This window comes from Puma concolor, chromosome B1, assembly GCF_028749965.1.
Source record: "Puma concolor isolate L17-30 chromosome B1, mPumCon1.1.hap2, whole genome shotgun sequence".
NCBI classification, from domain to species: domain Eukaryota; kingdom Metazoa; phylum Chordata; class Mammalia; order Carnivora; family Felidae; genus Puma; species Puma concolor.
In genome coordinates, this window is record NC_141670.1 from 96,787,990 (window position 1) to 96,810,839 (window position 22,850).

The following is a 22,850-nucleotide window of genomic DNA, read 5'->3' on the forward strand; positions in this document are numbered from 1 at the left end:
CAAAATACGTATCTTATTGGTAATTATAATATTGTGCAAATACTCCACATTTGCACACCTAATCTAAGAGTGTGCTTCTGTGTGGTGTAAAGTTTAAAAAGCATAGTCTTTGAAGTCAGACAGTTCTACATTTGTTTTTTATATTCTGTTGACTTGGACAGGTTGCTTAACTGAATGAACTTCAGTTTCCTCATCTTAATAATAGAAATAAAATGAGCTTCCTTGTAGTGCTGCAGTATACTATATACTTTTACTATCTTTGCTTTCCTCCATTCTACTTTAGTATCCAACCTATGTAGGTAGGCTTGTATAATATTTACAAAGCATATACCTGTAGATTTGGGAGTTGGTATTCATATAATAAATAGACAGTAGATGTTTCCCTCCTGAGCTCTGGAAGATCCATCTTACTTTTGTTGTTGCTATTCTTTCTAAGACTAGATGAAACATTCCTTTCTGTTTTCCTCCTCTCTGTTGTTATAACCTCATGTCTTGTTAGCTATATAACCCCAGTTTTTTGTTTCTTATATCTGATTCCATCAAATATATTCATTCTTTTTAAAAATCTTAGTCTGTCTTTTGTGGGGTTCTTCCAAGACCTCTAGTATACAGATGTCCCCTGATGCTTCCTCATATTACTATATTTTCTCCTTACCCTTTTCCGAAATTGCTTGGAAGAAGTATCGTATGTGCTATAGTCACTCTTTCAAATTTCTTTCAGCTTGGATTTGATCCTACCTCTCTATTCTTCTCCTCAAGATTACTGGTACCATTTGTGCCTGAAAATAAAATCCTCCATTCTCCTCTGTTGATTATTTTTCTACCCTTGAACATTTCTCTACTACATCTTTAGTGTTTGTGTCCTGATTTCCTCTCTGACCTTTTTGGCCATTTCTTTTCTTCCTTAGCTTTTCCCATTTCCTTAGCCTACCTACTCAGATAGTTCTCTAGTTATATTATACACATCCCCACCTTAAGTGATCATATTTATCCTATCTGAGTTAAACTTTAATCTCAATACTGTTGCCCAAATATGTACCTCTGGCCTTGATAACTTTGTTGAGCTCTATACTTGAATTTCTAGAGCAGGAGTTTTCATACTTTTTTTTTTTTAAGCAGAATCCTTTGAAAAATCATACACATAGAACCGCAATATATAAAACTGATCAAAGTTGAACTGCTATGATTGAGGAAAGGATTGCAGGTCTTCCCCATCTTATAACTAATACCATCATCAAACCTAGGAATTTTGCTTATTTTTCTCTTTTGCTTTACTCCCACATTCAAATCTTGTAGGCTCTATATCCAGATATCACAAATCCAGTCATTACCTTTCTCACCTCTATTCCAAGCCATCACTATCTTTTGCCTGTATTTGTCTTCTATCTGGTCTCTCTGTTTTCACTCTTATTCCACTGTAAATCATTTTCAGCATACCAGCCCAAGTAGTCTTCTCAAAGTATAAAACACATCACTCACCTGTTTTAACATTCAGTAGTTTTCATTGCAGTTGGAACAAATTCCAAAATTCTTACTGTGTCTTTTTTTCTGTAATACATTCCAGCTAATTGTCATTTCTTACAGTACCCTTTTAATACTATTTGCATTCATTGTTAATTCTCTCTGCCTTATAACTCTCCCTAGATTTTAACTTGAATTCATTGTCCTTTAGATCTTAGCTCAAATATCCCTTCCTTAGACAGGCTGTTCCTGATGACTCACGTCTTTCTCTCATTGTTCTATACCATTTGCTTCATAGCATTATCACTTTCTGAAATTACTTCATTTACTTATTAACATACATATTGTCTATATCCCTCTACTACAATGTATAAAATTTATGAGGACAGGAGCTTTCTCTCCCTTGTTTACTCCTGCATCACCAGTACTGACAATAGTACTTAGTATAGTTTACATTAGATGTTCAATAAAATAAGTCTAGGGCTCCAGAAATACAAAACTGAATGAGTCACCAACACTTGAAGCTCAACGTGTCCTGACTATATTCATAGTTTCTGATGTATTATAAACATTCAGTAAAGATTTGTTGAAAGAATAAGTGGATGGAATCTTGTAAATTCTATCTTGGTGAAATCTATGCCATCTTACCCAGTGGAACTGCTTACCTATTGTTACCATCACCCTTCACCTTTCCTGCCTCTGTCTCATTTATTATGATCTATTGGTTAAAGAGGACCCTCATTATAGTCCATCCTTTTTCACAAATGCCAGATTTAAATTCCTAAAGTACAGCTCTGATCCGTTATTTGAGCAGCTCCCCCATTTCATTTAAATTTGTACAGATCGCTTAACTTGTTAATTGAGGCACATTGTAACTACCCATTACCTTTCCAGTCTTGTTTCCCATCTTCTCTAAATACGTCCTATACTTTCCTACCTTTATGCTTGTATTTGCTTTGTTCCTTCTTGAAGCTTTCTCTGTCTCTGCTTGTGAAATCCACCATTCCTGTATCAATTCTCATTTTAAATACCTCCTACTTCCATAGGCTCTTAACTAAATGCAAATGTACTACCGACTCTGAATCATAATACTTTCTTGTAATCTTTTGTGATGCTTGAAGTGTGCTGTGTGCCCCTCCTAAAGATTACTGTATCTCACCTATCTTTATGTGCTTCCTACCACCTTACAAAACATCTTTTCTGTCTGGAACATGACAGGTGTGTGGTAAAAATTTTTGAATATGTCCATTGCCTAAGTCTGTTTCATAACTGAAAATTAATATATTCTTCAGATTATCAGTGGTACTTAGTTATATGACTCTAAAACTGTATTTGTAATCATTTCTTAGAGTATTTTTGCAAAGTTAAACATGTTGATTGTGTAGTCATTGTGTAAAATCTAAGACAATGGCTGTATATCAGAATCAACTATAGTGATTCTGAAAAAAAGAGATGACCAGGTACTATTCAGTCATCTGAAACAGGACTCAGAGACTATGCATATATAGTTGCAAAAAGCTTACTTTCATACACAGAATATAGAGAACCACTACTAGTGTGATAAAAAATTATATTCTAATATAGAATTCAGAATTTTGAACTAAATTATGTATAATTTTGAATTAAAGTTATGTAAAAGTTATACACAAATGAACTATTTTTAGACTGCAAAACCTATTTTAAATTTTGATAGCTAAGTACAGGAATTATTAATATCCATTGCTTTCACAGTTTCTTAATAGGCTTCTGCCTTTTGAGTAGGTTTAATCATTAGACTATGACTAAAGATTGAAAGAAAAAAATTAAAACTTTTCCAAAAATAAATAATTAATAAATTTAAAAATAAAATAAAACTTTTGCTATGATTTTTACTTCAGTTTTCTAAAAGCAGAAGTGATCGTAAAAATTCATAACTCTGGGAGAGCCTGGGTGGTTCAGTTGGTTAAGTGTCCACCTTCGGCTCAGGTCATGATCTCACAGTTAATGGATTTGAGCCCCGTGTCGGGCTCTGCGCTGATAACTCAAAGCCTGGAGCCTGCTTCAGATTCTGTGTCTCCCTCTCTCTCTGCCCTTCTCCTGCTTGCATTCTATCTTTCTCTCTCTCTCTCAAAAATAAATAAACATTAAAAAAAAATTTTAATTCAGAATTGTCTACAATTATATTTGGAGATTTTCTAAAGTTTTTAAGCATAAATGGTTGGTTTTATTATCCTGCACAAATACAGAAGTACTTATTAAAGTACCTTATGTATGCCTTTTCTTTTAAATTTAAAAATTTTAAATATTCAACAGTAGCCAAATTATGGAAAGAGCCCAGATGACCATCAACTGATGAATGGATAAAGAAGTTGTGATATTTCTCTCCCTTTCTCAATAGATAGATATAGATCTGTATCTTACCTTTGTGTGCTTTCTACTACCTTTTATGTGTGTGTGTATATGTGTGTATACATATGTGTATATATATAGATGTATGTATATATGAAGAAAGCTATCTCACACACACAGTGGAATATTACTCAGCCATAAAAAAGAATGAAATCTTCCCATTTGAAGCAATGTGGATGGAGATATGGTATATTATGCTAAGTGAAACAAGTCAGAGAAAAACAAATACCATATGATTTCATTAATTTGTGGAATTTAAGAAACAAAACAGATGAACATAGCAGGGAAAAAGAGGCAAACTATAAAACAGACTTTTAACTATAGAGAACAAACTAAGGATTCTTAGAGAGGAGGTGGGCAGGGGGATAAGCTAAATGGATGATGGGTGTTAAGGAGGGCACTTATGAGCACATGTAAATGATGAATCACTAAGTTCTACTCCTGAAACTAATATTATTAGTTAACTCTATGTTAACTAACTGGAATTCAAATGAAAACTTGAAACAAAAATAAATGTATGTATGTATGTATGTGTATTTTGGAATATGTATCAAATCAGTCAAACTGGGTTTTTTTCTTTCAGAGCCTTACGGTTTGTCATCATATGAAAGAAATATTATAAACATTTCTAGGATACTGTTGAAATGTACTACAAAAAATATTTAAAATTTTATTGTAATACAACTTAAGCTTATTGTATTTGATGTTAAATCTCAAAAAATATGTTTTGATAATTAAGACATTTTAATTTCTGCCCAAGTTAATGCTATAAGTATTATACTTATTGTATCTTCTATACTTGGTTATACTTTGCTTAAGAGAGCAAAACTTTATTTTTAAAAAAAATTTGGGGGGGGTGGCACCTGGGTGGCTCAGTCAGTTAAGCATCTGACTTCGGCTTAGGTCATGATCTCACAGCTCGTGGGTTCACGCCCTGCACTGAGCTCTGTGATGACAGCTTAGAGCCTGGAGCCTGCTTCGGATTCTGTGTCTCCCTCTCTCTGTCACTGCTCCTCCCCTGCTCATGCTTCAGAAAGCAGGCTCCAGGCTCTGAGCTGTCAGCGCAAAGCCAGACACGGGACTCAAATTCACAAACCACGAGATCATGACCTGAGCCGAATTCGGACGCTTAACCAACTGAGCCACTCAGGCACCCCAGAGCTTTATTTTTAAAGGTTTAATTGAAATCTCTTTAATATTATAAGTAACAAAAATTACATTAATGAAAAATCCCAGAAACTTTATTTACATTTGTGTTTGGTGTAAGAAAGTGGTCCACTTTCATTTTTTTGCTTATTGCTATCCATTTTTCCCAACACCACTGGATATTAATTGGCCATATACTTGTGGATTCATTTCTGAGTTTTCTGTTCTGTTCTATTGATCTATGTGTCTATTTTGTGCTAATACCATACTGTCTCCAAGACTATAACTTTGTAATATAACTTGAAATCTAGAATTGTGATGTCTCCAGCTTTGCTTTTCATATCCATTTTTATGTTAGAACTGTTGGTATTTTTGTGGTGTTGTTATTTCTCCTTTCTCATTTGTAATTTTATTTGGATCCTTTCTCTCTTCTTTCTGATAAATCTAGCTAGAAGTTCAATTTTATTAATTTTTTCAGAGAACCAGCTCCTGATTTCATTGATCTGTTCTATTGTTTTTAAGTTTCTATATCATTTATTTCTGCTCTAATCTTTATTACTTCCTTTCTTCTGCTGGCTTCAGGCTTCATTTGTTGTTCTTTTTCTAGCTCCTTTAATTGTAAGGTAGGTTGTTTATTTGAAATTTTTCTTGCTTCTTGAGATAAACCTGTAGTGCTGTGTACTTCCCTCTTAGGACTGCATTTGTTGCATCCCAATGATTTTGGACCATTGTGTCTTCATTTTCATTTGTTTCTATGTATTTTTTAACTTTTTTGATTTCCTGATTGACCCATTCATTGTTTATAATTTTTTTAATGTTTATTTTTGAGAGAGACAGAGTTGGGTGGGGGAGGGGCAGAGAGAGGGAGACACAGAATCCAAAGGAGGCTCCAGACTCTGAGCTGTCTGCACAGAGCTTGACATGGGGCTCGAACTCACAGACCATGAGATCATGACCTGAGCTGAAGTTGGACGCTTAACCGACTGAGCCACCCAGCCACCCTGACTCATTCATTGTTCAGTAGTATGTTGCTTAACCTCCATGCATTTGTAGTCTAGATTGTGTGTGTTTGTGTGTGGGGGGGGGAGGGGCGGGGGAGTTGACTTCTAGTTTCATAGCATTGTGGTCAGAAAAGATGCATGGTATGATTCAGTCTTTTTTTTTTTTTTTTTTTAATGATTATTTATTTATTTATTTATTTATTTATTTATTTATTTATTGAGACAGAGAGAGTATGTGACGGGGGAGAGTCAGAGAGGAGAGAGAGAATCCCAAGCAGGCTCTTGGCTGTCAGCACGCAGCCCAGCATGGGTCCTGATCCCACGAATCGTGAGATCATAACCTGAGCTGAAGTCAAGAGTTGGAGGCTCAACCAACTGAGCCACCTAGACACCCCTAATTTCAGTCTTTTTGTATTTGTTGGGGCCTGTTTTGTGACCTGCTATTTGATTTATTCTGGAGAATGTTCCATATGCACTTGAAAACAGCGTATTCTGTTTTAGCATGGAATGTCCTCAATGTATCTGTGAAATCCATATGATCCCGAGTGTCATTCAAAGCCATTGGTTCCCTGTTTATTTTCTATTTATATGAGAATATAAATATGTCCATTGATGTAAGTAGGGTGTTAAAGTCCTCTGCTATTGTTGTATTATTATCAGTTAGTTCCTTTATGTTTGTTATTAATTGTTTTAAATATTTGGGTGCACCCATGCTTGGTGCATAAATATTTATAATTGTTATATCTTCTTGTTGGATTGCCTTCTTTATGATTATATAATGCCCTTTCTCTCTTTTTACAGTCTTTGTTTTAAAGGCTAGTTTATCTGATACAAGTATTGCTACTCCAGTTTTCTTTTGACATCCATTTGCATAATAAATATTTTTCCACCCCCTCATTTTCAATCTGCAGGTGTCTTAAGGTCTAAAATGAGTCTCTTATTGGCAGCATATAGATGGGTCTTATTTATTTCATCCATTTGATACCCTCTGTCTTTTGATTGAAACACTTCGTCCATTTACATTCAGAATAATTGTTGATAGGTATGTATTTAGTACCATTTTATTATTTACTTTGTGTGTTGTTTTTGGAAATATTCGTCGATCCTTTCTTATCTTTGTCACTTTTGGTTTCTCCTTTGTACTCAAAGAGTCTCCTTTAATATTTCTTGCAGGGCTGGTGTAGTAGTCACGAATTCCTTTAGTTTTTGTTGTGTGGGAAACCCTCTCTCCTTCTATTCTAAATCCTGGCCTTCTGGATAGAGTATTCTTGGCTGCAGATTTTTGCCATTCAGCACTGTGGATGTATCATGCCACTCCCTTCTGGCTTGCCAAGTTTCTGTTGAGAAATCTCTAGCTAACTTTATGGGTTTTCCCTTGTAAGCTAAGGACTTCTTTTCTCTTGTTGCTTTTAAGATTTTTTTCTTTAACACTATATTTTTCAAATTTAATTACAATATGTCTTGGTTTTGGCCTGCTTTTGTTCATTTTTGATGGGAATTCTTTGTGCCTCCTAGATCTGGATGTCTGATTCCTCCCTTCAGTTAGGAAGTTTCTGCTATTATTTCTTGAAATAAATTGTCCCCTTTTCTCTCTTCTTCTTCTTCTGGGACTCCTATAATACAAGTGGCATTTCATTTGATGGAGTCAGTGGGTTCCTTAAATCTATTCTCATATTACATAATATTCTCTTTTGTTCAACTTCATTATTTTCCATTACTTTGTCTTCTAGATCACCAGTCGTTTCTCTGTCTTCCAACCTGATGTTCATTGCATCAAACCTGTTTCCAATCTCATTTATTGTATTCTTAATCTTTTTTAACTTTTATTAATGTGGTAAGGGTCTCTCTGATGTCTTCTATTCTTTTGTCAATCCCAGTGAGTATTCTTATGATTGTTGCTTTAAATTCTTCATCAGGCATGTTACTTGTATCTGTTTCTGTTAGATCTCTGGCAATGGCCTTATCTTGTTCTTTCATTTGGGATAAATTCCTCCACCTTGGCATTTTATCTAAGTTTCTGCTTTCTTCTCTGTGTTAGAAAAGGCAATATGTCACCTGCTCCTGAAACTATTGACCTTATGAAGAAGAGGTCATGTAGTGCCCAGGGCTTGGTGCCTTAGAAAGTATCTCCAGTGTGTGCTGAGTGTGCTCTGCTATTGTGTTTCGGGCTGCTCTGTCCTTCAGACCAGTCATCTGCAGAGGCTCTCCTTGCCTGCTCTGGGCAGTGTTTGGTCCCTAACCTGAATGTGGTGAGTTTTAATGAGGTGTGCTCTGGTCTGCTTATAAAATGAGACCTGAGGTGGTGTCCACCTCCACCAGAACTGAGGCCCTGCAGAACTGTCTGGTTGGGAGATGTGGTGTAGACAGGTTTGTGCTGCTGTTCTGGGGGAAGGTCTGCCACATAGGGACTGAGACAAGCTTGACTGATGAGAAGGGCACTCCTGCCCAGAGTGTAGGGGGATGGGGTTTGGTGTAAGCAACTCAGGTTGCCAATGCCCATGCTGTGCTGCTTCCCACAGGTGGCTCTGTGTTTATGCTGAGGGGCAGGAGAAGGAAGTGGCATCAGCCAGCTTCTTTGTTCCCAGAGGCCTGCCCGTAAATGATGCCTCTCAGGGACTTGCTCTGAGAAGAACAAATAATCTCCCTACTGTGTGCCATAGGTGCTCTTCAGATCCCTGTTTCTCTATGCTGCCTGCCCCCAGGTATTTTGCCTGCCTTCTCTGCCAGGAACAGAGGAGTGCCCTCTGCGCTCTATCCCAGCCAAGCCTGCCAACCTTTAAAACCCCATGCTTTAAGCCTCACTGGTTGCAAGAACTCACAAAATTCAGCCCCTATCATTTTCTAAGCCAATGACTTTGGGGAAATATTCTCCTAGTGTATTCCCCTATGTACTCCACTGTCCCTCACCCTTATGCTTGACCGTGGCTCCCTCAGCAGCACCCATGATCCATTTTTCCCCTAAACTGCATCTCTGCACTTTCTACCTTCTTCAATGTGGCCTCTTCACTCCCTTTAGTTATGGAGTTTGTTCTGTCAGTCTTCAGGTTGATTTATGGCATATTTATGATGATTTGATAGTTATCTAATTGTGTTTGTAGGACAAGACAAGCTTAGGGTCCTCCTGCTCTGCAGCCATGTTCATTTCTGCTAATCAAATCTTAGTTAATATTTAGTATTATTGTTTATTTTTTATCAAATTTGTTTTTCTAAAAAAACTTTTTGACTTATAAAATTATGTACATAAGCAGACATGTATCTAAGACATTTGCATGTAAAATAGTATAAACATATAGTTGTTAAACTTCCTTCATAAAATAAAATTAGGATTATTCTTATTGCTTCCTTTAAAGGTTTTACAAGTCTGAATATTTGAAAGGACTGACAAAACTCCACAGAGTAGACTCATATAAGGCTTTTATTTAAATGCAAAAGATACCATGCAGTTAAAAAAAAAAAGAAAAGAAAGAAGGAAAAGCATAAACAGGCACAGTGAGGGCACAGGTGACATTCAGCCACAAGCACCCCTAGGATCTTTAGACAATGGCACACTTTGTCTCCAGAAGATTGAACTACCAAGATGCATGTTTTTTTGCCCCTCTGATCACATAGTCTATCCCAGCTATCTAACCAGTACCAAATGAAAACCATCAGTTAAAATCCTGTTTGGGGATTACCAGGTGATTTTCAGACTTTAAGCAGCACATCATAAATCCCACTTTTCATTTCCTGGCTAACAGTTAGGGTTCGACATGCATGTATCCCAGTACTTTTTCAGCTATAATCTAGCTATACCACATAGGTCATGACAATTGAAATTCTAAAATAGGGCAAAATTATGATGATAGTTTGCATTTGTATAAACTACAATTAGTTTATAAAAGTGCTTTAATATGCATTACCTTATTTGAACTTTATGGGAATTCTGTGAGCTATACAGGAAAATTGTTATTAATCTGGATTTTATAGCTGCAATTCTGAGACTCAAGAGGTTAAGTGATTGGCCCAGTTTACATGTCTTTTGTGGTGGTAGAGTAAGGTAGAGAAGACAGACCTTAACAATTTGTATTCTACAATGTTTTTTAGTATTTCATGCCAAAAATAGAAAGAACTATTCACTTCTTGTAAAATAAGGTAGGAATGAATATATATATATATATATATATATATATATATATATATATATATATATATATGACTACTAATTATTTTTCTCTCAAGCATAGCTTTTTGTGTTCTAGGGAAATTAGTATAACAAATGCTTTCTGTATATTTTTCCTTTAATGAGTTTAGATTTCTTAAATCCTTTTTTTTTTTTTTTTAATTTATAACCAAGTTAGTTAACATATAGTGTAATAATGATTTCAGGAATAGAATTCATTGATTCATCACTTACATATAACAGCCAGTGCTCAACCCAACACATGTCCTTAATGCCTCTCACCCATTTAGCCCATCCCCCCACCCAGCACCCCTCCAGCAACCCCGTTCATCCTACATATTTAAGAGTCTCTTATGGTTTGTCTCCCTCTCTGTTGTTGTATTATTTTTGCTTTCCTTCCCTTATGTTCATCTGTTTTGTACCTTAAATTCCATGTATGAGTGAAGTCATATGATATTTGTCTTTCTCTGACTGATTTCCCTTAGAATAATATACTCTAGTTCCGTCCAAGTTGATGTAAATGGCAAGATTTCATTCTTTTTGGTCACTGAGAAATATTCCATTGTCTATAGATACCATATCTTCTTTACCCATCATCAGTCGATGCATATTTCGGTTCTTTCCATACTTTGGCTATTGTCGATAGTGCTGCTGTAAACATTGGGGTGCATGTGCCCCTTCAAATCAGTATTTTTGTGTCCTTTGGATACAGATACCTAGTAGTGCAATTGCTGGGTTGTAAGGTAGTTCTATTTTTAACTTTTTGAGGAACCCCTGCATACTGTTTCCCAGAGGGGCTGCACCAGTTTGCATTCCCACCAGCAGTGCAAAAGGGTTCCTCTTTCTCCACATCGTCGCCAACATCTGTTGTGGCCTGAATTGTTAACTTTAGCCATTCTGACAGGTGTGAGGTGGTATCTCATTGTGGTTTTGATTTGTGTTTTCTTGTTAATGAGTGATGCTGAGCATCTTTTCATGTGTCTGTTAGCCATCTGGATGTCTTTTTTGGGAAAGTGCCTGTTTGTGTCTTTTGTCCATTTCTTCACTGGATTGTTTGTTTTCTGGGTGTTGAGTTTGAGAAGTTCTTTATAGATTTTGGATACTAACCCTTCATCTGATATGCCCTTTGCAAATATCTTCTCCCATTCTGTTGGCTGCCTTTTAGTTTTGCTGATTGTTCCCTTCACTGTGCAGAAGCTTTTTACCTTGATGAGGTCCCAATACTTCATTTTGCTTTTGTTTCCCTTGCCTCCAGAGACATGTCAAGTAAAAAGTTGCTGTGGCCAAGGTCAAAGAGGTTGTTACCTGTTTTCTCCTCTAGGATTTTGATGGCTTCCTATCTCACGTCTAGGTCTTTTGTCCGTTTTGAATTTATTTTTGTGTGTGGTGTAAGAAAGTGGTCTCGGTTCATTCTTCTGCATGTGGCTGTCCAGTTTTCCCAACAGCACTTGCTGAAGAGACTGTCTTTTTTCCATTGGATATTCCTTCCTGCTTTGTCAAAGATTAGTTGGCCATATGTTTGTGGATCCATCTCTGGGTTCTGGGTTCTGTTCCATTGATCTGTGTGTCTGTTTTTGTGCCAGTACCACAGTCTTGATGATTAACAGCTTTGTGAAATAGCTTGAAGTCTGGAAATGTGACGCCTCCAGCTTTGGTTTCCTTTTTCAGGATTGCTTTGCCTATTTGAGGTCTTTTCTGATTCCATACAAATTTTAGGATTGTTTGTTCTACCACTGGGAAGAATGCTGGTGTGATTTTGATAGGGATTGCTCCTTTTAATGACTGGAAAAAAAAAAATTCTTAAGATGAGTGCAGGAATTTTTTTCTTTGATCTATGTAGAAGAGAGATTTCTATTTCAAATGAGATAGTATATATTTGGAAGAGTTCATAAAATTATTATTCTAAGATTTCCACACATGAATATTAAATTGGATATGAGGGACCTAAGTTAAATGTCAAGATATAATTGTACCTGTTACTCTTTATTTTCTCCTTTTATGCTCTTTTATTCATTTATGACTTTTACTTGTCTACTATATGCCAGGCACTGTGCTATCTCCTTAGATTTTAAAAAATAGTAAAATGTGATTTTTGCCTTTAATGATCTTATATTCCATACTTTTTTTATAAATTCACATTTCCACAAGCGAGTAGGTGTTAGTAACATACAAAGTATTATGTAATTTGCAGACTGGAATTATAGGCCTTTTGACTAGAAGTTAAGGAAGACTTGAAATGTGGAGATTTTGACCTATGTCTTGAAGATGATTGAGGAATGTTTCAGAAAAAGAGGAAGAAGTCTAGGCCAGTCAAACATGTAAGAAAATAGACAATGATGTGTTTCAAGAAACAGTGAGTTTGTGCTCTGTTGTATTTGAAACATAAATTATGTGAAGGGAATTGGTAAAATATGGGACTTTTTGAGGCCAGGTGATGACTAACCTTTATGCCATGTAGAGGAGTTGATTGTGTGCCCAAAGAAGTAAGTAGGAAATTCAGAAAATGTTATTAAACACGAATTTTTGCCACTAGATACCTTTTATTTGCAGAGAAGATGCATTATAGAGGATGCATTAAGGAGGAGACCCACAGTGAAGCCTTCACTTTGGAAAGTAGTGGAATAGTTGTGGGAAGTAATGATGGGGCCAAAGGTTGGGCCATGAAATGGAAATGGAATACAATTTAAAGATAATTTTAGAATTAGAATCATTAGGAAAATTAGAATCAGGAGACCATCTATTTAGGGTTTTGGTCTTTGAATTTGGCCAACCACTTCCTTGCTGTTGGACGTGAGATAGCTGAGACAGTCTTGTTATCAAGTGAATTGCATTAGGCCTACATTACTAGTTAGTGACAGAACTGGGTTCGTGATTCTAGGGTTTTCCATATTGCACCCTATTCTGATTGTGTCTCTAACCAATAGTTTTTTTTTTTTTTTCTTAATCATGCCATAACCTTGCATTTGTTTATAGTTTATAGTGTACTTAATGTACATTATCTATTTTGTCTTGTTCAGCAACCTATGAAATAAATAGAATAAGCATTATTATCCTCTATCTGAAGGTAAGAAAACCAAATCAGTGTGGGTGCTATGCTTGTTTAGAATGTATCCAGTTTTATCATTGCTACCTAAATATCTTACTCCTTAAGTTTTTCCTTTCAAAATATATAGAATGTAGGAGTGCCTGGGAGGCTCAATCAGTTAAGCGTCCTACTTTGGCTCAGGTCATGATCTCATGGTTCATGGGTTCAAGCCCCGCTTCAGGCTCTGTGCTGACAGATCAGAGCCTGGAGCCTGCTTCGGATTCTCTGTCTCATCTCTCTGCCCCTCCCCCACTCATGCTCTGTCTCTATGTCTCTCAAAAATAAACATAAAAAAATTTTCTTAAATGAATAAACATTTTAAAAAAATTAAATTATATAGCATGTTATAACTGGTAGATTCATTTATTAATACATTTATTAGTTTCTGTCCTGAAATTATCTCTAAACTTAAAGTAGATTTTAAATGTGTTGGTTTAAGGTGGTCTTGGTTTTAGCTTTGTTGTTTGGTGATCCATTTTGCAAGTAGAAAGGTCTGTTTCATGTCTGATAAATTCAGATTTTTATAAATTGGATTTATTTTTTATTAAAAAAAATTTTTTAATGTTAATTTTTGAGAGAGAGAGAGACAGAGCATGAGCGGGGGAGGGAGACACAGAATCCGAGGCAGGCTCCAGGCTCCAAACTGCCAGCACAGAGCCCAATGTGGGGCTCAAACCCACCAACCATGAGATCATGACCTGAGCCGAAGTCGGACGCTTAACCGACTGAGCCACCCAGGCGCCCCATAAATTGGATTTATTTAAAAATAAAAACATTCCCCTAAAATGCTTAATTTTATATTCTTGAGACCACTTTTTGTAGACAGTTTCTGTTAAATACCAGTTTCATGTTTAATTTGTGAATCCTTGGGCAAGTTGATAAATCTCTGTCAACTTCACTCTCTTGACTTTAGTTTGATAGAATAGTCTCAATAGTACTTAATTCACAGAGAGAGTTAATTATATTAGTGAGATGATTGCAAAGAATTTAGGACAGTTCCTGGTATATAATGATTATCTGATACATTTTAGCTATTATTAGATTTTTATTTCCTATTGTTTTATGCCAATCAGAATGTAATTATAAATACTGTTAGCCAAAAGTAAATCAGTTAACATTTATTATGAATTTTCCATCAAATAGTTTTTTTAGGTTCAACAGCACTAATATGATTTATATTTAATACCTATATAAACTATAATTAACAAATAAATATGGTCAGTTCCTATACTAAAGTAGTTTTGTTCCTAAAAATGTATTTTTTTTACATAACCCAGGTGTTTTGTATTCATACTTAGTGCTTAATTGGTAGGATATTAAAAATATTTTTTATCTGTTTCAGAAAGTGTCTCTATCCTAATATCTTTTTCTATGGGGAGTCAAGATACTGAAACTTGATAGTAACAGAACATTCAATAAACTTGTTATTTTTGTCCTTTGCCACTAAATTTCTGAAAACATTAATAACTATTATACTATCTCAAGACAAATATTTGAATTCATTATGTTCGGTGGCTCTATAATATGTCTGGTGTTTAAGGAATGATTAAGGCACTGAAGCTTTGGTTCATTTTTATAGAAAAGCCAATCAGTGATACTTCTTCAACTCTATAAATTCAAGAAATTACCATAGCTATATTCTACTTAATACTGTCATTCTTGTTAGGTAATTTATTAAGATGATAAAGTACTTTTTCATGAAATATGAATCATTTGAGTATGAAATATAATTTTTCCAAATAAAGTAGTAATAACTCTCACTTTATACCCTTGCCCTTTAGTGATATTTTTCCTTTTCACTCTCTTCCACATGCATTTTATTAGTAATAAAGGGCTCTTTTAGTATCTACCTCTTAGATCCATTTTTAGGTGCACAAGAGTTAGTACTGATTTTATCATATTTGGATTTCTTTTCTAATACTTTTAATTATTTATGGTCTGTGAAAAGTGTTTATTAATTTAATTTCTATTTTAGGCAAGCCAAGTTAGATCTGAGAAGTGCAGCAGCAAAAGTGGATGAGTTAACCAAAGTAACTGAAGATCTTCAAGGACAGATGCAAAAGAAGGTATTTGCCTCTTTTTAGGGCAGTTGGTAGCCTATAGCTTAGTTTTCTATGAATTTTGTTATTAAACTATTTTGGATTAGGTACTGAAGACAATTGCTGGAAAATGAATTAAAAATCATTTTGAGGGGTGCCTGAGTGGCTCAGGCGGTTGGGCGTCTGACTTTGGCTCAGGGAATGATCTCACGGTCTGTGGGTTTGAGCTCTGCATCGGACTCTGTGCTGACAGCTTAGAGCCTGGAGCTGCTTCGGGTCTGTGTCTCCCACTCTCTCTACCCCTCTCCTGCTTGCATGCTCTTTCTCTCTCTCTCTCTCTCTCTCTTTCAAAAATAAACATTAAAAAAAATTCTGTTGCCCTAAATATGAAATGTGAAATTAGGAAGCTAAAGTATAATTTTGGAGATAACTTCTTTCCATTTACTTTATCCTGAGTTAATAAAACAGTAATCATTCATAAACACATCATTACTAAAAGACATATTAATGCAAGATCAAATTTGATTAATTGGGAATATGTAAATGAAGAGAAGCATTTAATACTACATTTTGTATTATTTTTAGAAATACTTATTGGCATAAGAAATTGTTTTTTTTATGTGTAATAAGGACATTTCACGAGACTCAAGGAATGGTCAGGCTTTAGATTTAGATGGGTCTAATTATTAAAAAGTCTAGCTCTGGTACTTACTAGCTGTGTAACTTCTCTAAGCCTTATTTCTTAATCTGTAAAAGTTGCTTACATATTTCTAGTAATGGTAGATTCATGAAAGACTTGCAAAACTTCCCATAGATAACAGTTATGAAAATTGGATACATTCTTTCAAACACTGGAACATGTCCCAAAACAGAAAGACACTGAAAGAGGTGTGAATTATAAGTTTTTTAATTTCTGACCTGAGAGTTTCACCAATCCCCATAGTTGTGACTTGAGAAAGCAACAGGTTTATATGGACTTAAAATGGCCAAAATCAATGTTTAAGGCTGGAAAAGCAGTTGAAAATTTGAAAACATTATTAGCAGCAAAAGAAACACAAAAAAGAGAGAGACCTAAATTCTGAGTACAAACTCTGACCAAATCCGTGTCTAACAGCCAAACTATGCATAGTGGAGTGGGAGAGGGAGTCCAGTGAAGAAGTAGGCAGTAGACCTGAAAGCAATCTACTCTTGAAAGATAGAGCTGTATGGAGCTAGATATTTGAGTTTGCTGCTTTCTGTAATTGAGTGCCTTCCTGAAATGTGTGTGCTATTCAGGCAACAGAAAGCTGAAGACTTAATGTTTGAAGTATCAAAGGACAGAGCCCAGAGCAGCTAGAAATTACAGAGGAATCTATAATAGCAACAAAATCATGAAGAGAATGAGTCCTTCCTCTGCCCAAACTTGACAGATCCTCATATTAGGCAGGTACAGGAGAATTTCTAGGAAGCCTAGTTCAAAAACAAACAGTGGAAAGAAATAAGTGATCAGAGTTGGCAGCTGCTCCTACCGTAGGGGAAACATTTCAGAGTTTGCACCTAAGCAAGATAATTGCCTACTCACAAAAAAGCCAGTAATGCTCAACAAAATAGAATCCAATGTATTATCTGTATTATCCAGTTTTCAACCAAAACTTCCTTGACAGGAAAGTGTGACTGACAGAGTTGGGGTCGGGGAAACAGTCCATAGAAACTCACTCTTAGCAGGCCCAGCTCTTAGATTCAGCAGGCAAAGACTTCAAATAATCTGTTATAAATGTGTTCAAAGAATTAAATTACAGTGAAATAAGGTTTCAGTGAAGGAGCAGAAAGAGATTTTTTACTGAGAAATAGAAAATAATTTTAAAAATAGAAATCTTGGAGTTTAGGGGTGCCAGGATGGCTCACTTGGTTAAGCGTCCAATTCTTGGTTTTGGCTCAGGTCATGATCTCATGGTTTCATGAGTCCGAGCCCCGCATCAGGCTCTACACCTGCTTGGGATTCCCTGTCTCCCTCTCCTTCTGCCTCTCCCTGACTCATGCTGTCTCTGTCTCTCTCAAAATAAATAAGCTTAAAAAAAAAAAAAAAAAGACATTCCGGAGATCAAAAGTATAACAACCAAAATAAAAATTTTATTAGATGGTTCAAGAATAGATTGGGAAAAGCAGAAGAAATAAGCAATGAACTTGAAGAAAGCTCAACATAAATTTTCCTGTCCAAAAAACAGAATTTAAAACGTGGAAGAAAAGTGAACAAGTCCTCAGAGATCTATGTGAAAATATGAAGCAAGCCAACAAGAGTGTAATTGGAATTGTGGAAGGGAGGGAAACAGAAAAGATATCTAAAGAAATAATAGCTGAAAACTTCCAAAATTTGGTGGTAAACACGTAAGATAAGCACAAAGAAAATTACTTCTAGACACATCATGACAACGCTGACAACCAGTTATAAAGCTAAAACTTGAAAGCAGCAACAGAAAAATGGCATGAACATGGGAACAGTGATAAGAGTAATGGCTGCCTTGTAATTAAGAAATGTGGAAGCAGAAGGAGCTCAAGATGGCAGAGTAGCATGGAAGCTCTCATCTTGTCTCAAGGGTGAAACGCAAATACATCACCACCAAGCCATTTTGCACATCTAGGAAACTAAGGTTTAACACAACAATCTGCATAACTGGAGCCACAGAACTCGACAGGTATGTGGTGTGGAGGGGTAGACTGAGGGAAAGAACAGCCACGAAGGGTAGGAAGCTGTTTTTGCAGAGGACAGGGAAAGGCAGGGGAGAGTGTGGCGCCTAGGGAGAGCACAGGAAAAGTACTCCCCCTGAAAGTAGCTGGAGAGAAAGACAAAGAGTGAAAACTCTCACAAGGGGCTGAATAAGAAATCTGTTCCCCAAAATGACTTATGGGGAGAAAGGAGAGGGTTTCAATACCATTAGGATTCTATAAACATTAGAGCACAAAGTCTGAAATTCCAGAGCCCAGTGCTGGGTGGTGGTCTGGTGAGGAAAAGGGGCAAATCCCCAGAAGAAGGCAGTGGGGTCTGAGGGGTCCATGTGCTACACGGAGCAAAGTGGTTCCCTGCTTGGAGAGCATTAGGTAGGGTCCATACAGCCTCCCCACAGGCAAAGGTCCCAGTGGACCCCGGAGAGCAGCCACCTTTGCTGGTATTGAGACAGACACCAGAGTGCAGTGAAACCTGGTACCAGCTGTGTGTTTGAATTGCCACAATCTCAGAACCTCTCCTGCTGCACAATAACACAATCGTTTTCTCAGGCAAGCTGGTGCCCAGCCATTGATCAGTGAGACCCTGCCTGAGAGAGTTGAAGCAGGTCCAAGCCCCAGGGTTCTCTGAAGTGAGGGATTTTAAAACACAGCCATGTCTGCGATAAAACTATGGAGGGAGGTGCTGCCTGGCAGGCTGACAATTTGGACACAGACAGGATAAAGGCACAGAGTAGACAGAGACCTAAGACAAAGGAGGGGTACTTGATCATAGGTTGGTTAGAATGCAGAGTTCCTGTGCCAGACTAGGAAGCTAGGTGAAGCTATTTCCACCATTCCTGTATACATGCATGTGTGCATACTAGCCACACTGATCCACCCCATTAAGTTAAGCAGCGCCACCTAGTGGAGAATGGAGCCATTACACTAAGCCCCGCCCAGCTGTGCCCTCCCAACACATCCCCTAGAAGACCAGCACAAGTCTCTGAATGCTTTATAGAGTGTTTCATAGTTCTAGAGGAAACTGGATGTAACTTCATTCAGGTTTCATTCTGTTTGCTGGTTCATATACTTGTTTGTTTTCTTCTGTCTTTGTTTAAATTGGTTTTTTTCTTTGTTTTCTTCCTCCTTTTCCTTTTCTCGCATACAGTAAGAGAAAATTTTATTTTTATTTTATTTTTTCTTAAAAAAATTTAATTTTTTATTTTATTGTAAATTTTCTATTTCACTTTATTTCATTTTCTTCTATTTACATTTTTTTAATTTCTAAATTTTATCTTACCTTTTTTTTCTCTCTTTCCTTTTTTTTCTATAGTCTATCACGCTTCTTTCCAGAAGCAGACCAAACATACCTAGGATTTAGCTTCCTTTATTTGACTTTCTGTTTTGTTTTTAATTTTTTAATTTTTATTTTTTATTTCGTTAATTTTTTCTTCCTCCAAAATGACCAAATGAAGGAATTCACCACAAAAGAAAGAACAGGAAAAAATGATAGCCCGGGGCTTAATCAATACAGATATAAGCAAGATGTCTGAACTAGAATTTAGAACCACAATAACAGGAAGGCTAGCTGGGGTTTAAAAAGCATTGAATCCTATCTATAGGGGAAAAAAAATAAGTAAAATCTAGTCAGGATGAAATTAAAAATGCTACAACAAAGATGCAGTCTCTAATGGATGCCACAGTGGCAAGGATGGACAAGCAGAGCAGCAAATCAGTGATACAGAAGACAGAATTATGGAGAATAATGAAGCAGAAAAATAGAGGGGAACAAAGGCAAGAGAGAACGATGCAGGACTTCGAGAATTTAGTGACTTATTAAAAAGGAATAACATCTAAATCATAGGAGTCCCAGAAGGTGAAGAGAGAGAAAAGGGACAGAGGGTTATGTGAGCACATTACAGTGGAAAATTTGCCTAATCTGGGATAGGACATAGACATCAAAATCCAAGAAGCACAAAAAACTCCCATTAGAGTCAACAGAAACCAATCATCACTAAGGCATATCTTAGTCAAATTCATAAGATAAACACACAAGGAAAGAATTATGAAAGCAGAGAGGGGAAAAAAGTCGTTAGCCTATAAGGGAAGACAGATTAGATTCACAGCAGACCTATCCACAGAAACTTGGCAGGCCAGGAAGGAGTGGCAGGATATATTCAATATGCTGAATCAGAAAATTATGCAGCCAAGAAATCTTTATCCAGAAAGGCCATCATTCAAAATAGAAGGATAAAGAGTTTCTCAGACAAAAACTGAAGGAGTTTGTGACCACTAAACCACTAAATTTTAAGGGGGAGTCTTTGAGTGGAGAAAAGATGAACCAAAACAAAAAAGATCAAAAGCAACAAAGACTACAAAGGATCAGAGACTATCACCAGAAACTCCCAACTTCACAGGAAACGTAATGGCACCAAATTCATATCTTTTTGTACTCACTCTTTTTTTTTTTTTTAAATTTTTTTTTTTTTTTCAACGTTTATTTATTTTTGGGACAGAGAGAGACAGAGCATGAACGGGGGAGGGGCAGAGAGAGAGGGAGACACAGAACCGGAAACAGGCTCCAGGCTCCGAGCCATCAGCCCAGAGCCCGACGCGGGGCTCGAACTCACGGACCGCGAGATCGTGACCTGGCTGAAGTCGGACGCTTAACCGACTGCGCCACCCAGGCGCCCCTGTACTCACTCTTAATGTCAATGGACTAAATGCTTCAATCAAAAGACGTAGGGTATCAGAATGGATAAGAAAACAAGACACATCTATATAGATAAGAAAACAAGACACATGTATATTTCAATACAGATTGAAAGTGGGGATGGTGAACCATCTGTCATGCTAATGGTCGCCAAAAGAAAGCTGGAGTAGCCATACTTAGACAAACTAGATTTTAAAATAAAGACTGTAACAAAGAGATGAAGAAGAGCTTTATATCATAAGAGGTCTATCCACCAAGAAGATCTAACAGTTGTAAACATTTATGCTCCAAAGGTGAAAGCACCCAAATATATAACTCAGTTAATCACAAACATAAAGAAACTCATTGATAATAATACCATAAATTGTAGGGGACTTCAACACCCCACTTACAACAATGGACAGATCATCTAAGCAGAAAATCAACAAAGAGACAATGGCTTTGAATGACTGGACCAGATGGACTTAACAGATATATTCAGAATAATTCATCCTAAATCAGCAGAATACACATTATTCTCGAGTGCACATGGAATATTCTCCAAACTAGATCACATAGTAGAGCACAAATCAGCCCTCAACAAGTTCAAAAAGATCAAGATCATACCTTGCATATTTTCAGACCACAACGCTATAAAACTTGAAATCAACCACAAGAAAAAATTTGGAAAGACCACGCATACTTGGAGATTAGAGAAATCCAACTACAGACTGAATGGGTTAACCAAGAAATAAAGAGGAAATTAAAAAGTATCTGGAGGCCAATAAAAATGAAAACACAAAAGCCCTGGGTTGCAGGAAAGGCAGTCATAAGAGGGAAGTATACAGTAATCCAGGCCTTCCTAAAAGGAAGGAAGGTCTCAAATACACAGCCTAACCTTACACCTTAAAGACCTGGAAAAAGAACTGCAAATAAAACCCAAAACCAGCAGAAGAAAAATAATAAAGGTTAGAGCAGAAATCAGTGATATCAAAATCAAAGAAACAGTAGAACAGATCAGTGAAACCAGGAGCTGATTCTTTGAAAGAATCACAAAATTGATAAAACCCTAACCAGATCGATCAAAATGAAAAAGCAAAGGACCCAAGTAAATAAAATCATGAATGAAAGAGGAGAGATCACAACCAACACCACAGAAATACAATAATATGAGACTATTATGAGCAATTATATGCCAACAAACTGGTCAATCTGGAAGAAATGGACAAAGTCCTACAAACCTATAACTACCAAAACTGAAACAGGAAGAAATAGAAGATTTGAACAGACCCATAACCAGTAAAGAAATGAAATCAGTAATTAAAAATCTCCCAACAAATAGTCTTGGGCTGGATGGCTTTCCAGGGGAATTCTACCAAACATTTAAAGAAGAGTTAACACTGATTTTTTTTTTAATTTTTTTTTCAACATTTTTTATTTTTTTTTATTTTTTGGACAGAGAGAGACAGAGCATGAATGGGGGAGGGGCAGAGAGAGAGGGAGACACAGAATCGGAAACAGGCTCCAGGCTCTGAGCCATCAGCCCAGAGCCCGACGCGGGGCTCGAACCCACGGACCGCGAGATCGTGACCTGGCTGAAGTCGGACGCTTAACCGACTGCGCCACCCAGGCGCCCCAACACTGATTGTTTTAAAGCTGCTCCAAAATACAGAAATGGAAGGAAAACTTCCAAACTCCTTCCACAAGGCCAGAATTACCTTGATTCCAAAACCAGATAAAGACCCCACTAAAAAGGAGAACTACAGGCCAATTCCTCTGATGAACATGGATGCAAAAATTCTCAACAAGATACTAGTCAACTGGATCCAACAACACATTAAAAGAATTATTCACTACGATCACTGGGATTTATTCCTGGGATCCAGGGCTGGTTCAAAATCTGCAAATCAGTCATTGTGCTAAATCATATTAATAAAACAAAGGATAGGAAACACATGATCCTCTCATTAGTGCAAAAAAAAAAAACTATTTGACAAAATACAGCCTCATTTTTTGATAAAAACCCTCAAAGTAGGGATTTAAGGATCATACTTCAAGATCATAAAAGCCATATATGAAAAACCCACTGCTAATATCATCCTCAATTGGGAAAAACTGAGACTTTCCCCCTAAGGTCAGGAACACGACAAGGATGTCCACCCTCACCACTGTTATTTAATATAGTGTTGGAAGTCCT

The 22,850-nt window shown here is 36.6% G+C and overlaps 1 protein-coding gene across 3 annotated transcripts in view; it reads left to right on the forward strand.

Moving 5' to 3' along the window:
* Positions 1-22,850, forward strand: part of SCLT1 (sodium channel and clathrin linker 1) — a 217,658-nt gene that overhangs the window by 83,372 nt on the left and 111,436 nt on the right. For all 3 annotated transcript variants that reach the window (XR_015250225.1, XM_086704243.1, XM_086704244.1), the window contains one exon: positions 15,216-15,306. Coding sequence is in view for 2 of the 3 variants with exons in the window: in XM_086704243.1 (XP_086560369.1) it covers positions 15,216-15,306 (91 nt within the window). In the remaining variant the exon portion in view is untranslated. The remainder of the gene's footprint in view (positions 1-15,215; positions 15,307-22,850) is intronic.